At 42.4% G+C, this 14,865-nt stretch overlaps 1 protein-coding gene across 3 annotated transcripts in view; it reads right to left on the reverse strand.

The window, feature by feature from the left end:
* LOC114201203 (immunity-related GTPase family M protein 1-like) overlaps positions 1 to 14,865 on the reverse strand; it is a 34,451-nt gene that overhangs the window by 5,322 nt on the left and 14,264 nt on the right. Inside the window, exons 2-4 of one of the 3 annotated variants that reach the window (XM_028093761.2) lie at positions 4,776 to 4,915; positions 3,875 to 3,940; positions 1,382 to 1,611 (exon numbers count right to left, since the gene is read on the reverse strand). In XM_028093761.2, coding sequence (XP_027949562.1) covers positions 1,382 to 1,582 — 201 coding nt within the window. In that variant the 5' untranslated portion in view covers positions 1,583 to 1,611; positions 3,875 to 3,940; positions 4,776 to 4,915. The remainder of the gene's footprint in view (positions 1 to 1,381; positions 1,612 to 3,874; positions 3,941 to 4,775; positions 4,916 to 14,865) is intronic. The other 2 variants (XM_028093759.2, XM_028093760.2) reach the window with 2 other exon arrangements.

Raw genomic sequence — 14,865 nt, forward strand, 5'->3', positions numbered from 1 at the left:
TTGAGGATGTGTCGGTCCTCAGGATTGAAAGGTATGAAAAGTTGGCACAAGTTTGCTTCTTCCCTGTGGACATCCCCAGTACGACAACCTGCTCACCCAGTCTGGGCAGAGGAGTACCCATACCTGCCTGGCTCCTGACTGAGTGACCCTCATGATGCTCTTCTGCTCAAGTCCCCTCCATCTATCAGTCTCCATCCACTAACAGCATACCTAAGAAATCCCTGTCCCTCATCCACTTCAACATTTAAATTACACAAACTTTCCAAATAATATTCTACTGATTTTTAAGTCAGTACTTACATTTGTACTTGATTGTTTATCTGTTATGATTATTATTATAAATATTTAAGTTCTCCCATGAACTTTCTCTTGTAAGCTGAGCTCTGCAGTGAGATTGCAAGCATTTTATAAGGCAGAATTGGAGAAGAGAACTGGTTAGGATTACCTAGTGGACTCTCTTCCTGGGGGCTACACACATAGTGCTGCCTGGTGGACTTTCACAGTCCCACAAGTTATGACTGCTTACTGTGGTAATTTCCCTTAAGACATTTACTATCTCTGTGTGCACAAATACAAATTTTAAAACATTTTCTAATTCAAGACTGACTCTTTATTGAGGAGTTTTCCTGTGAGGCCACGAGGTCTTCTTCTGCATGAGGGCTTCCTTCCCACACCCATCTATGGGCATCTCCTGATGCTGCTGGAGATGAGACCTCACATCCAAATGCTCAGATTTCTGCTCAAAAGGACTGCAGTCCTGTCTGTAGGACAAATTTCATGTTGAGCTGTAGATCCTATGGTGCAGCTTGTAACCTACCACACCAGCTTTCCTCTCCACTTGTGTGTCCTGTTTGCATGACTGCCCTCCAGACTTCTCTGAGTGCTTTCATCCAGCATTAGGCCAGGACAGACCCTTCCGATAAGGAAATTGCCAAGAGCCCTGACTGAGGTTTCAGACAAGCCTGGTAATGTAAATGTTTTCATGTTGAAAACTGACAGACCTGTACCTCTGAAACAAATAATAAATTATATGGTAACAAAAAGAAAAAGAAAAAGAAGATAGCAGGAGGGGAAGAATGAAGGGGGGTAAATCAGACGGGGAGACAAACCATGAGAGACTATGGACTCTGAGAAACAAACTGAGGGCTCTAGAGGGGAGAGGGGTGGGAGGATGGGTTAGCCTGCTGATGGGTACTAAAGAGGGCACATTCTGCATGGAGCACTGGGTGTTATACACAAACAATGAATCATGGAACACTACATGAAAAACTAATGATGTAATGTATGGTAATTAACATAACATAATAAAAAGAAAGAAAGAAAGAAAGAAAACTGAGCCCCAGTGTTCTGTCTTGTGCAGCAGGAAAGCCATGCTACCCACCTCACAGGACTCCAGTGAAGGTTTCATGCTAAGATCCAAGTGAAGATCTGGGGAGGTCTCCCAGCAACCTCTTGGTGAATTCTGTCTGGTCTTAGGATCTCTGAGGAAGACTTTTCTCTGGTTCTTCTTATTCCCTCCAACTCTTACTGCAGTGTATGAAGATTCTGATCTGTGAGTCTGTCTGGGCAGGATCTTCTGCATGCCCTTTCTTGATTAATCTTCTCCAAGCTCTATTAGACAAGAATATTATTCCTGGTCACAGATGAAGAAACAGTGTCTCACAGATGAGAAACAAGCCTCAAATTGCACAGCAATGATCTGGGATCCAAGATTTAAACCCACAGTGTGATTCTCTGTTTCTGTCTGGACAGGAGGGGTGGACGATCCTAGTAAATGCTGAATCTCCAGCCCCAGGGGCTAGGGATGGCTTGATGCTGAGATTCTGAGATATGGGTCCACTTACTGCTGTCAACTACCATTTACCTCTCCCTGGATGCACCCTTACTGTTTGGGGAGAGAATGGAAATCACAGTTCTGTCTCAGCTCCCATCCTCACTCCACATTAAAGAAAACTCACTGATTTCCAAGTGTGAAGGGAAATCTCACAATGTGTCCCCACTTCTCAGAAAATGTTGCAGGGAACCTAACCCCTATTGGGAGGTAGAGATGCCTAATGAAATGATCAGGAGATGCTTGGAGTTCAGAGGGAGGGAAGCTGATGGATTATGATGTGATCACCATCTCCTCTGCTTGGGGACCAGAATCTCCTGGGGCCTGTGTCCACAAAGTTTTCAGTGTCCTCCATCAGGAGAGATGCAACAGGTCAGCAAAGATGGTGCCTCTTCCTGCAGGGAGTAGAGGGGCCCTGAGCTCAGTGAGGGGGTGAATGACATGGTGCTGGGCAGAGCACACAGGGCTAAAGCTGGCTAGAAGTCAGAAAGATAGAGCTCTGGGCTGTCTCAGGCTGAAAGAACATTCTGGAATAAGAATACCTAAGAGTAGCCTCCCTTGTCCTTGTACTCAAAGCCTTCTTTAAGACCTCTCTTGACTACTACCCAGAATAGCCTAGATGTTTGTTTATGGGGGACATAAAGGTTCCTGGAGACCTGAACCGCCATCATGGCTCCAGGGAAACAATCTTCTGGATGAGTTCCAGGCTCACTGACTCAGTTGTGTGAAGGGGTTTCTTCTGTCCCTGAGCATGCTATGTATTTTGCTTGCTTATAAGTTGCCCCTAGTATGGGATGGGGAAGGCTGGATGTCCTTATCAGTGGTCCTGTGGGACCCACGCTAGCCAGAACACAGGAACTGGGCTATAGCCCTTGAATCCTTTTCCTGGTTTGTCTAAATCCCATCACAACCCTCACATGTATCCATCTCACCTTGACTTCCTATGTGCTAGGTCAATTGAAAACAACCCTGTCTCTTCAAAAACTGAAAGTCCCAGAAAGTATTGTGTCATCCCATGTTAGATGCTTGGTATCATAAAAACACACATACAGGTCTTGTCACTCTCAGTAAATAATTCCCTAGGCTCTGCCTGGTGCCCTTAGTGCCCAGCAGGTATGGGACACATTTCTGTTAGATGAATGAAACACAATATACCATTGCATATCCTCTACTTACTGGTTGACAGATAATTAACTTTGCTTCTTAAATCTGTCATCTGAAATGCTGAAGCCAGCTCCTCCATAGTCCATTGGAAAGCAAGTAGGGGCTGGGGCAGAGTATGACCCCACCCCCATCCCAAGGTGGGTGTGGGAGGTGAGCACAAACCTACACTTTTCCAGACCATTTCTGTGACTGTGTCTGACCCAACCATGGACTTTTCACATATCTGCTCACCTGAGCCCCTGTACTGGACCCTTTTGAAGGGGGTGACTGAGGCCATGCAGCACCAGCCACAGGTCCCTATCCCCCACTACCTACCCATGTGGTCCCTGCCCTGCACCTGGTGCTAGACAACCCTGAACATGGGACCCTCTCAGGATCCTTTTAGGCAGTATTATGCCCATGTGTCACTGCCATCACAGGATGGGACAAGGGTAAATTCATGAGAAGTTGCAGGTTATTCCAGGAGTTGTCAATACCCATGTGTCTGCAGGACATTGAGGCTCAGATTACTAACCCAGAAATTGAGGAGAAGCAATCAGAGACAAGCCTAGATACAAGTGGCTCCCCAAAGCTTCCTTCTTGTAGATCCTACTCATGTTAAACCTCTGATCTTTCCTCTCTGAACAGAGTTTGAGGGTCCCTGAGTAAAGAGACATAGGCCTTTATGGAGGGAACCCAGGAAGGAGATTCAACTAGAAAGGGCAGTTGTGCTTATAAGGAGAACCAGACTCTGCGAGCAGATCTTTCAGTCTTCTGAATAAGACCAGCAGTGAGAGATGCATTTCACATAGGAACTAAGTACACACATGCATGCACACATATGCATATACCTGAAGAAAGATTTTACCAACAGTTTGCCTACCCTTTATTTTAACTTACTCTATTTTATTGCACTGGGTAATTTTTTTGAACTCTTGTTATGCGTTACCAGATAGATTTCATGACCTAAGAAGCAGAAAGGAAAACACTCATTAGTGGACTTCCCATACAGGATCCTATATCGTTCATACCATGCCCAATTATCTTGAACCATGAAGTGGAGACCGGCTTTGGACCAGGCTAGAATCTAAGGCATCAAGGGCTTTTGTAGTTTGAACCCAATGTGGACCAAGTCCCACATTTCCCCCATTTTATCATCATAGAGAAAGGATGAGGAAAAAAATCAACATATTGATTTATTCTAGGAAATTATAATAAACATCTGCATCATCAATGGTCATGAAGCACAAAAAGACCTGGTCTGGGAAAGAATATTTCAAGAGTCCACCTCACTGAGGTAAAGGATGGAGTTGGTGTCCAGCAACAGTGACAGTTTTTCCAAAGCAGATACACCTGTGCATTGTTATACATTGTCTAAGGCCTGTTAGACACCTTGTCCCTGAAACCCCACCCCTAGTCCCTAATCCACAGAAGGTCAAGCAGGTGTTCCAGATAGATTCTCCCAACTTCAGGCTACCCCAGAAACTGTCATTGCCTTACATCCTATTTAGATTCTGAGAGAATATGAATGGCAAATCTTGCTGTCCTTTTCCAACCCTAATGCTATGAACATGGAGGTGATAGGCCCATTGCCTCCATGCTGGAGGGCTGGATGGGTCTGGAGCAGCCAAAGAGTTTGGGTGCTGCTTTGTCCCTGAAGAATGTCAGAGAGGGTCTTAATTGTGACTACTCACTGAAATGGATAAGCCAGTCTGTTGCTCTGGTGTCAGGCTCCACCTTTCATGTCTTCACCATAGCAGGGTTATTAGCCAAGTTGGGTTTTAGGGGCTCTCTCACTTACTTGCTCCAGGAAGCAGAGGGTGACTATGATCAGGCAGATATCAGTGGTCTTCCTGGAAGTTACCCCTCCCTGGGGAAGTGTCCAGCCCTTAAGCAGGTCCTTTTGGGACCATCCAAACCTGGTTCCATGCCCAGGATGCTCTATAAGGAAAGAAGGGAATTGTATTGGGTTGGGGTGTCCTAGGAAGAGCCTAAAGAAGACAGAAAAGGAGTTAGGAAGGTGAAATTGCAGGGTCTTCTGCTCCAGTGTCTTTCCTGCTCAGAGCTGTGTAATTTCTGGATTAAAGATGGTGGCAGGGCCTCAGCCCAAGAGGAGGGAAATCAGGGAGGGCTGCTTTCACTTCACACCAGTTCTCAAAAAGGTGGAGAACCAGCTTCATTTTCTCCATTTGGAAGGGTAGGGCTCCTACAGCATTTGCCTGAGGCTTGTGCAGGATTAGTTGAGCACTTTCAGTACAGAAGCCCAGGGAAGGGTAGGGGTGCTTTGAGACCAGCCCTGATGGATCCTCCCTGAAATTCTTCCTCTAAATCAGCACCCAGACCCACATTCAACCCCTGTAAGTCTGGCCCTCGGATGGGCACAGACACTGCCCACAAAGTTACTTCTTGGGGCTTCCCAACATGTCTAGCTCACTTTCACCCATGGAAATCAGAGTGCAGAAGCTACATCCACTGTGGTGTTCTCTTTTTGACCCCTGCTATGACCTCACCTGAAGTCAATGCACCTGCCCAAACTAGGTAAGGATCTGAGCCCAGCACTACTCACTACTGTCTGGGTGACTTTGGGTAGCTGCTTAACCTCTCAGTGATTGTCATGTCCTCATTGTTATGAAAGAGTAGAAGGAAAAGCAACTCAGGGTGACTGTGGTCACGAGAGGCCCCAGGGAGGGCACTGGGTGACTGCAACAGAGTAATAGAGAAGGTCTGTTTTACAAAGTTTCTGCCGAGATTGCAAATGTCCATAACAATTTATGAAATCCTTCTGTGGCTAAAAGATTGTAAATTTGTCATTGCCATCCTTGATTCCCCTCTTGGGTCAGGAAAGGACAGCTGACAGGTTGTGGAGAGGAAAGGCAAGGATCAGCTTCTTATTGAGACTGTTATAAGGGACATGGCCAACAATGAGTGCTGCACGTGGTCTTCCTGGGTAGAAGGATTTGAGGAGAAAGAGGTGGAGTTGCCCTTCTATTCCTGACACTACAGAGGAGGTAGAAGCCTAACAGGTCTGGACTATGCCTGCCCCAAGATCCCAATGGGGACATCAGCATGGATCTTCACTGGACCCTCCTCCCTGAGAGACATTCACCACACCAAGCCATCAGCTGGATTGCAAATGTCCTGCCTGAGTGAGTCCATTCCTACTCTTGTATTTCTCTTACTCCACACTCCTCCATGTAATGGAGGCAGTGGGAGGAAGAAAGAGAAAAGAAGCTGACTCTTTTCCTATTCCTGCTGCAGGTCTCTCACTCAGTTGGAGAAGGTGCTGAACCAGAGCAGTGGAGATTTCCATTCTTCAAGAATCTGGAGGTTGTATACTACACAGAGTGGACCTCTACTCACTTGAATGGGATCAGGAGAGAGGGAGTTTCTTAAGGCATTCATTACAAAGAATTGATTTCCCTTTTCTGAACCAAGGAAATATAACAATATCCTCATAAATCATACTTTCTGATTTCCTAATGGTGACTTAGGAGCAGCAAGTCTGACTCTGAACCCTGAGGTGGGCATATTGGGGCATCAGGCCCAGCCCACTGGGTGCTGAGGTCACTGCAGACCAGAGCCAGCCAAAAAGAGGAGCAGCCCCAGCGTGATTCTCACACACTGCTGGGGAGCAGCCCAGCCCTGGGGAGCCCCAAAAGCCTTCTGTCACCCACTAAAAAGTGTCCCATCACTGCCAGGGTACCTGAGACTCAGAGGTATTTCTTACTTTACTACTGAGAGCTGTAATTGGCTGTCTGTATGTGCTCATCTGCATCTACAGCCAGTTGTCAAATTCATGTGTGAGCTTGCATCTTTGCCTTGCCATTGGCTCTACCTAGAATTTCAGTCTCTCTTGTTCCCTGTCTCCTCACTGAATGATTTCTCAGTCTTTCTCCTATCATAGCAGTGATTGTCTCTGTATGTCAGACAGAGAATATTTCTCTGATGTCCCTAAAACATGGTAGGATGGAGAGAATAACAATGTGAAAAGAACTGAGATGTTTTCCCTATTTTAAATCTTTTACTTACTTGTGTAATACAATGATCACCTACACACTGAACAATCATGACAGAAATAAAGCATCTCTGATAACCTATATCTCCCTGTGTTCCTATTAACTCCTTTTCTGTCCATAGCCCCTGGGTTACAATTTCATGAAATATGTGTTTATGATTCCTTTCTTTTATTTGTGGCCTTATCGCTTATATATGCATGCCTAAACAATATATTGTTTAGGTTTTTTTTAAACAAAATTCACATTTTATTTAGGTTGAAATAAGCTATACAAAATTGATTTTCTTCACCAAAAATAACAGCAATATTTTCTGCATTATTCCTAGATAAACAACAAAACACTTATTTTTGTAGATTTTCCAGGTTTTGTCTATAAATCAAGACGAGGCAATAGATACAGTCATAGAAAAAGAGGAAGACAGACAAATCAGTTGTCAGTCTTGAAGCGTTTGTTAAGGGGTATTCTCCTGGTTCTTACTTAGTATTTAATCTCAGCACTGTGCTAAAAGACAAATTCCTCTCTAAATAGCTATGGTTCATGCAAAGCTGTTTTATTTTATCTCAACTTATTTATCCATTTCTGTCAATGCTTATCCTCTCCTTTTTCACAGTTATGAAGATTGTTGATAGAAACACATGTCCACATGTCTCCTGTATACATTTTTTAAGTTCTTTTTTAAGTTTTTATTTAAATTAGCTAAAATACAGTGTAATATTAGTTTCAGGTGTACAATATAGTGACTCAACACTTACATATAACACCCAGTGCTCATACAGCCAAGTGCACTTCTTAATCCCTATCACAGGTTTCCCCCACCCCCACCCCCCACCCCTTTCCCTTTGGTTACCATTAGTTTGTTCTCCCAGTGTTTCTAGCAGCATTATGTACAATAGGAAATTATGGATAATGCTGCTAGAAACACTGGGTGTATGTATTCCTTCAAAACAATGTTTTTGTATATTTGGGATAAATAACTAGTAATGCCATTGCTGGATCATAGGGTAGTTCTATTTTTAACTTTTGAGGAAACTTCATACTGTCTTCCAGAGTGGCTACACCAGCTTGCATCCCACCAACTGTGCAAGAGGTTTCCCCTTTCTCCACACCATCACCAACTCTTGTTTTTTTGTGTTCTTGATCTTAGCCCTTCTGACAGATGGTGATACCTCATTGTAGTTTTGATTTGTATTTCCCCAACCATCCCTTCACTTTTAATCAGCAAGTGCCTTTAAGTCTAAAATGAGTCTTTTGGGGCCCCATTAGCTCAGTCAGTTAAGCAGCTGCCTTTGGGTTGGGTCATGATCTCAGGGTCCTGAGATTGAGCCCCACATTGGGCTCCCTGCTCAGTAGGGAGTCTGCTTCTCCCTCTTTCTCTGCTGCACCCCCTGCTTGTGCTCTCTCACTTGCACTCTCTCTCTCTCAAATAAATAAATAAAATCTTTATAAAAACTAATAAAATAAAACGGGTCTCTTGTAGGCATCATATATATGTGCATACACATATGTCAAATCCATTCTGACACCCAATGTCTTTTGATTGGAGTGTTTAGTCCATTTACAGTCAAAGTAATTATTGATAGATATGTATTTAGTACCGTTTTATAACTGGTTTTATCATTATTTCTGGAGATTTTCTGTCCTTTCTTGTATTTGTCAGTTTTTGCCTCTCCTTTGCACTCAAAACTCTTTGGTCTGTGGCACCTGAGTGGCTTAGTCGGTTTAGTGTCCAGCTCTTGATTTCAGCTCAGATTATAATCTTAGGGTTGTGAGACTGAACCCTGGCTGGGCTCTGCACTGAGCATGGAGCCTGCTTGAGATTCTCTCTCTCCCTCCCCCTCTGCTCCTCCCCACCACTTGCATGTGCACACTCTCTCTCTCTCCTTCAAAATAAAATAAAATAAAAATAAAAAATTTTAAAAAAATTAAAAAAACACTTTGGTCTGGCCACATAGTGTGGGCAGGGTTTTGTGCTTGTCTTCATGGGGAGGGGCCTCTGTACTGGGACTGAGGCTAGTTGATTGAGAAGGGCATTCTCACCAGAGGGCAGGGGGGTGGGGCCTGGTATAGACAAGTTAGGCTGCCAATATTGGCCTTGTGCTGCTTCCAGCAGTTGGAGCTGAGGTGGGTGGGAGGGAAATGGTGCAAGGGAGATGAATTGTTCCAGGAGAGGCATCTGTGTGAACACTTCTTTTCTAGGCCATGCTCCAAGAAAAGCAAACAATCTCTCCCTTGTGTGCCCCAAGCATTCTTTAGATCCCTGTTTCCAAGCTGTCTGACCTTTAAAACTCCAGGCTTTAAGCCCAGCTGTTGCAAGAACTCATAATATTTAGCCTTTCTTGTTTTCCAAGTCAATGGCTGTGCAATAATATTCTGCTAGTGTGTTCCCCCATGTGCTCCTCTCTCTCTCTCACCTTCTCCAAATCCATAGCCCCCTCCCCTGTGCAGCACCCAACATCTCTTTCTCCCCTACACCATGACTCCACACTTCCTACCTTCTTCAATGATGCCTCTTCTCTCCCTTTAGTTGTGGTGCTTATTCTGTGAGCTTTCAGGTCAATTTCTGGGGTATTCAGGATAATTTAATAGTTATTTAGTTGGGTTCATGGGACAAGGGGAGCCACGCATTCTTCTTCTCCCCAAGCCAGTATCCTTAATGAGAATAGATGTAATTTTTTTCAACAAAATACTAGTAAGCAAAATTCAACATCATATCAAAAGAATATATGCAATGGAATATTACTCAGCCATCAGAAAGGATGAATATCCAACTTTTGCATCAACATGGATGGAACTGGAAGAGATTATGCTAAGTTAAATAAGACAAGCTGAGAAAGTCAATTATTATATGGTTTCACTTATTTGTGGAATATAAGGAATAGCATGGAGGACATTAGGAGAAGGAAGGGGAAAATGAAGTGGGGGAATCAGAGGGGGAGATGAACCATGAGAGACTATGCACTCTGAGAAACAAACTGAGGGTTTTAGAGGGGAGGGGGGTAGGGATGGGTTAGCCCAGTGACTGGTATTGAGGAGGGCACATATTGCATGGAGCACTGGGTGTTATACACAATGAATCATGGAACCTACATCAAAAACTAATGATGTACTGTATGGTGACTAATGTAACATAATAAAAGAAAAAAAAAGAATCATACGTCAGGATCAAGTGGGATTTATTTTATTTGTGTCCCAGGGGACACAACCATAATTTCACACAAGCAAATCAATGTATATAATATACCATATAAACGGAATAAAAAATAAATTTTATATGGTCAACTCAGTTGAGGCAAAAAAAAAACATTTGATAAAATTAAATGCCTTTTCATAAATAAAATGCTCAGCAAATTGTGTGTAGAAGGAAGGTAAGTCAACATAATAAAAGCCGTATAGGCAGGACCCCAGCTAACATCATACTCAACAATGAAAAGCAGAAATCTTTTCCTCTAAGATCAGGAAAAAGACAAGGATGCCTCGTCACACTGGTTCTATGCAAAAGAGTATTGGAAGTTCTGGCCATAGCAATCAGGCAAGAAAAAGATATAAAAGTCATCCACACTACAAAGGAAGAAGTCAACCCAAGGATTCCACCAAAAACTGTTCAAAGTAATGAGCAAATTTAGTAATGTTTCAAGATACAAAATGAGTATACAACACCTGCATTTTTCACAGAAATAGAACAAAGCAAAGCATTTCTATACACTAAAAATCAACTAGCTGAAAGACAAATTAAGAAAACAATTCGAATTATAACATCATCAAAAAATAAAAAAAAAATTCCATCCATAGGTGAATGGATACAGGGGATGTGATTATATACATGTATATATAAAACATACAGTTTATATGTATATATAAAATATGTATATATAAAGTAAATATTACTCAACCATAAAAAAGAATAAGATCTTGCCAGGGATGCCTGGGTGGCTCGGTCAGCTAAGTGTCTGCCTTCGGCTCAGGTCATGATCCCAGGGTCCTGGGATCAAGTCTTGCATTGGGCTCCTTGCTCAGTAGGGAGCCTGCTTCCCCCCTCTCCCACTCCCCCTGCTTGTGGTCTCTCTCTCTCTGACAAGTAAATAAATAAAATCTTTTAAAAAAAAGAATAAGATCTTGCCATTTGCAACAACAACATGAATAGATCTAGAGAATAAAATGCTAGGTGAAATAAGTCAGACAGAGTAAGACATATACCATATGGTTTCACTCATATGTTCAATTTAAGAAACAAAAGAAACAAAGAAAAAAGTAGGAAAAAATAAAATAAAAATAAAACATAGGCTTATGTCAAGACAATCTCTGGAAAAAAGTCACATTATACATGCACTGAGACAACATCATGTTCCCAGAGGTCAAGAGAGTATGTGGGCTTTATTTCTATCCCTATATCAAGAGACACAAAATCAGAAAGAATCAAAACGCATTTGGTGTAGCAGCCAGTGGTCACCTCAACACCAAGTGAAATAAATTTATTTCATGGGTAAATGTGTTTCTGTTATTTTAAAACACACACACGCACACACACACACGATTTCACTTTTTAGTGCTAAATGCATTATCTGGCATATTAAGGAAGTAACAAGTCTTCCATATTTTGTAAGGAAGCTTTTATCCTTTCTAGCATGATAGAAGTTAGCCTGGCAGGTAAGAAATACACCCCAAACATGGGCTTTATGCCAATTATTCTCTTATAACTGACCTGTCAGCTGGGCTTCCTATTAAGAACTTTAGGTTACTATAGTGTTATCATTGGATTTTACAATCTGTTATTAAGAGAGAAAGAAGGACAATATATCGAAATGAATGAAAGGAATAAGTTATTACTGAAATGATGGGGGATAAATAAATACATCAAATATGAAAGAAAAGTAGAAAAAAAAGAGAGAAAGAGAGACCCTAAACACAGAACACAAACTGGTGGTTGCCAGAGAGGAGGTGGATGGGTGGGCTAATTGGTAAAATATATAAAGAGGATTAGAAGTATATTTTTGGTGATGAGCACTGAGTAATTTATAAACTTCCTCACTCATTATATTCTACACCTGAAAAAAATAACACTATATGTTAAGTATACTTCAATAAAAATATCATACATCTGTTATAGTAGCAAAGTTATTTCGTTGCATTTCAAAAAAAGAAAGAATAAAATACTTAAGAATAAATTTAACCAAGAAGGTGAAAGACATGTGTACTGAAAATTCTAAGACATTGATGTAAGAAAGTGAAGAAAACACAAATAAATATAGAATATTCTGCACTCATGGATTGGAAGAAATGATATTGTTAAAACACCCATACACAGGGGGCGGAGTAAGATGGCAGAGGAGTAGGAGCCTTGGATTTCGTCTGGTCTCAGGAATTCAACTGAATAGGGATCAAACCATTCTGAACACCTACGAACTCAACAGGAGATCGAAGAAAAGAATAGCAACAACTCTCTGAACAGAAAAGCGACCACTTTCTGGAAGGTAGGATGTGTGGAGAAGTGAATCCGAGGTGATATTCTGGAGGATAGACGGTGGGGGAGGGGGCCTCCGTTGGCTGCTTCTGGCAAGTGATAGAGCAGCGGAGCACAAAATTGGAACTTTTAGAAGTCGGCTCCACTGAGGGAGGTCGCTCCAGTGGCTAAGCGGGAGGTGGAACCCTCACCCTCAGGGTCACAGAAAGACCGGGGGTGCCTGAGTGTGGCAGAGCTCCCAGGTATTGGAGCGGGGAAGCCGGCTGCAGAGACTGAGCCGAGGCGCGGGCTCTCAGCTCGGGGTTGCCATAAACTGTGATCCGCGGCCCAGTAGGGGCACTGCTCCTTCGGCAGGGACCCAACAAGCGGCAGAGCCAGGGAGACTCCCCTTCCTCCCCCGGGGAGGAGCGGTGTGGGAGTGCACCGCAAGGATCTGCTGGGTTTGGAGAATCCACGGGGTTGGGTGCCAGAGATAGAAACACTCGGTCACAGGCCAAGTGAGCATGGAGTGCAGCTGGACACAAGGGAGACAGGAGTGACTGGCTGCTTTTCTCTGGGGGCGCACTGAGGAGCAAGGCCCCGAATTCTCAGCTCCTCTGGGCAGAGATTGGGAGGCCACCATTTTCACTCTCATCCTCCATAGCTGTAGTGAGAGCTTGCAGGAACAAAAGCTCCCAAGAGCAAACCCAGCAGACTGCTTAGCCCGGAAAGACAAGGGCGAGGCAATTCCGCCTCTGGCAAAGAAACTTGGGAACCACGGCAACAGGCCCCTCCCCCAGAATATCAGCACGGGCAGCCAGCCAAGACCAAGTTTACTGATCAATGAGAACGGGAGAACTCCAGCGTTAGGGGAATACTGCACACAGAATTCATGGCTTTTTTACCATGATTCATTAGTCTTTCAAAGTTAATTTTTTTACCTGTTTTTTATTAATTTTTCTTTTTCTCTTTTTCAACCAACATCTTATCAATCCCTTTTTTAAAAAAATTTATTTTTCATTTTTAGAGGCATATTCTATCCCTTCATAGTAGTTACCCTTATTTTTGGCATATATATATAAGTTGTTCTCTCCTTAAAATTTTGAGATACAGTTTCTTCTAACAGATCAAAATATACCCTAAATCACTAGTGTATGGCTTTGTTCTAGTCTCCTGCCTGATCACATTCTCTCCCCTTTTTTTCTTTTTTTTAATCTTCTTTCTTTTTACAAACAACTTCTTATCTTATAAATTCCTTTTATAAAATCTTTTATAATTTTCATCTTTACAGTCATATTCCATCCCTTCATTATATCAACCCTTATTTTGTACATATATAAGTCTTTCTTTCTTTAAAATTTTAGGAGGCACTGTCTTCTAACAGACCAAAATACACCCAAATTCTAGTGAGTGGCACTGATCTATGCACTAGCCTGATCATATTTGATCATATTCTGTTTTTTTTTGTTGTGTTCTCTTTTTGTTTCTTTTTATCTTTTTCTTTTTCTCTTTTTTTCTCTTTCTTTTTTCTTTCTTCCCTTTCTTTTCCCCTGGTTTCAGGTCTTTTCTGATTTGTTTAGAGTATATTTTCTGGGGAGGTGTTAAACCTGTTAGTATTTTGTTCTCTCATTCATCTATTCTCCTCTGGACAAAATGACAAGATGAAAAAAATCACCTCAGCAAAAAGAACAAGAGGTAGTACCATCTGCCAGGGACCTACTCAATATGGACATTAGTACGATGTCAGACCTAGAGTTCAGAATCATGATCTTAAAGATACTAGCTGGGCTGGAAAAAAGCATGGAAGTTAGTAGAGACACCCTTCCTAGAGAAATAAAAGAACTAAAATCTAACCAAGTCAAAATCAAAAAGGCTATTAAGGAGGTGCAATCAAAAAAGGGGGCACTAACTGCTAGGATAAATGAGACAGAAGAGAGAATTAGCAATATAGAAGACCAAATGATGGAAAATAAAGAGGGTGAGAAAAAGAGAGATAAACAACTACTGGATAAGGAGGGCAGAATTCGAGAGATAAGCAATATGATAAGATGAAACAACATTGGAAAAATTGGGAACCCAGAAGAAGAAGAAAGAGAGAGGGGCAGAAGGTAAATTGGAGCAAATTATAGCAGAGAACTTTTATAATGTGGGGAAGGAAACAGGCATCAAAATCCAAGAGGCACAGAGAACCCCTCTCAAAATCAATAAAAATAGGTCAACACCCCAACATCTAATAGTAAAACTTACGAGTCTCAGAGACAAAGAGAAAATCTTGAAAGCAGCTTGGGAGAAGAGATATGTAACCTATAATGGTAGAAACACTAGATTGGCAACAGAGCTATCCACAGAGACCTGGCAGGCCAGAAAGGACTGGCAAGATATCTTCAGAGCACTAAACGAGAAATATATGCAGCCAAGAATACTATATCCAGCTAGGC

Source organism: Eumetopias jubatus, unplaced genomic scaffold (assembly GCF_037043125.1).
Source record: "Eumetopias jubatus isolate StellerSeaLion01/CBP00866 unplaced genomic scaffold, mEumJub1_p1.0 scaffold_5, whole genome shotgun sequence".
NCBI lineage: Eukaryota > Metazoa > Chordata > Mammalia > Carnivora > Otariidae > Eumetopias > Eumetopias jubatus.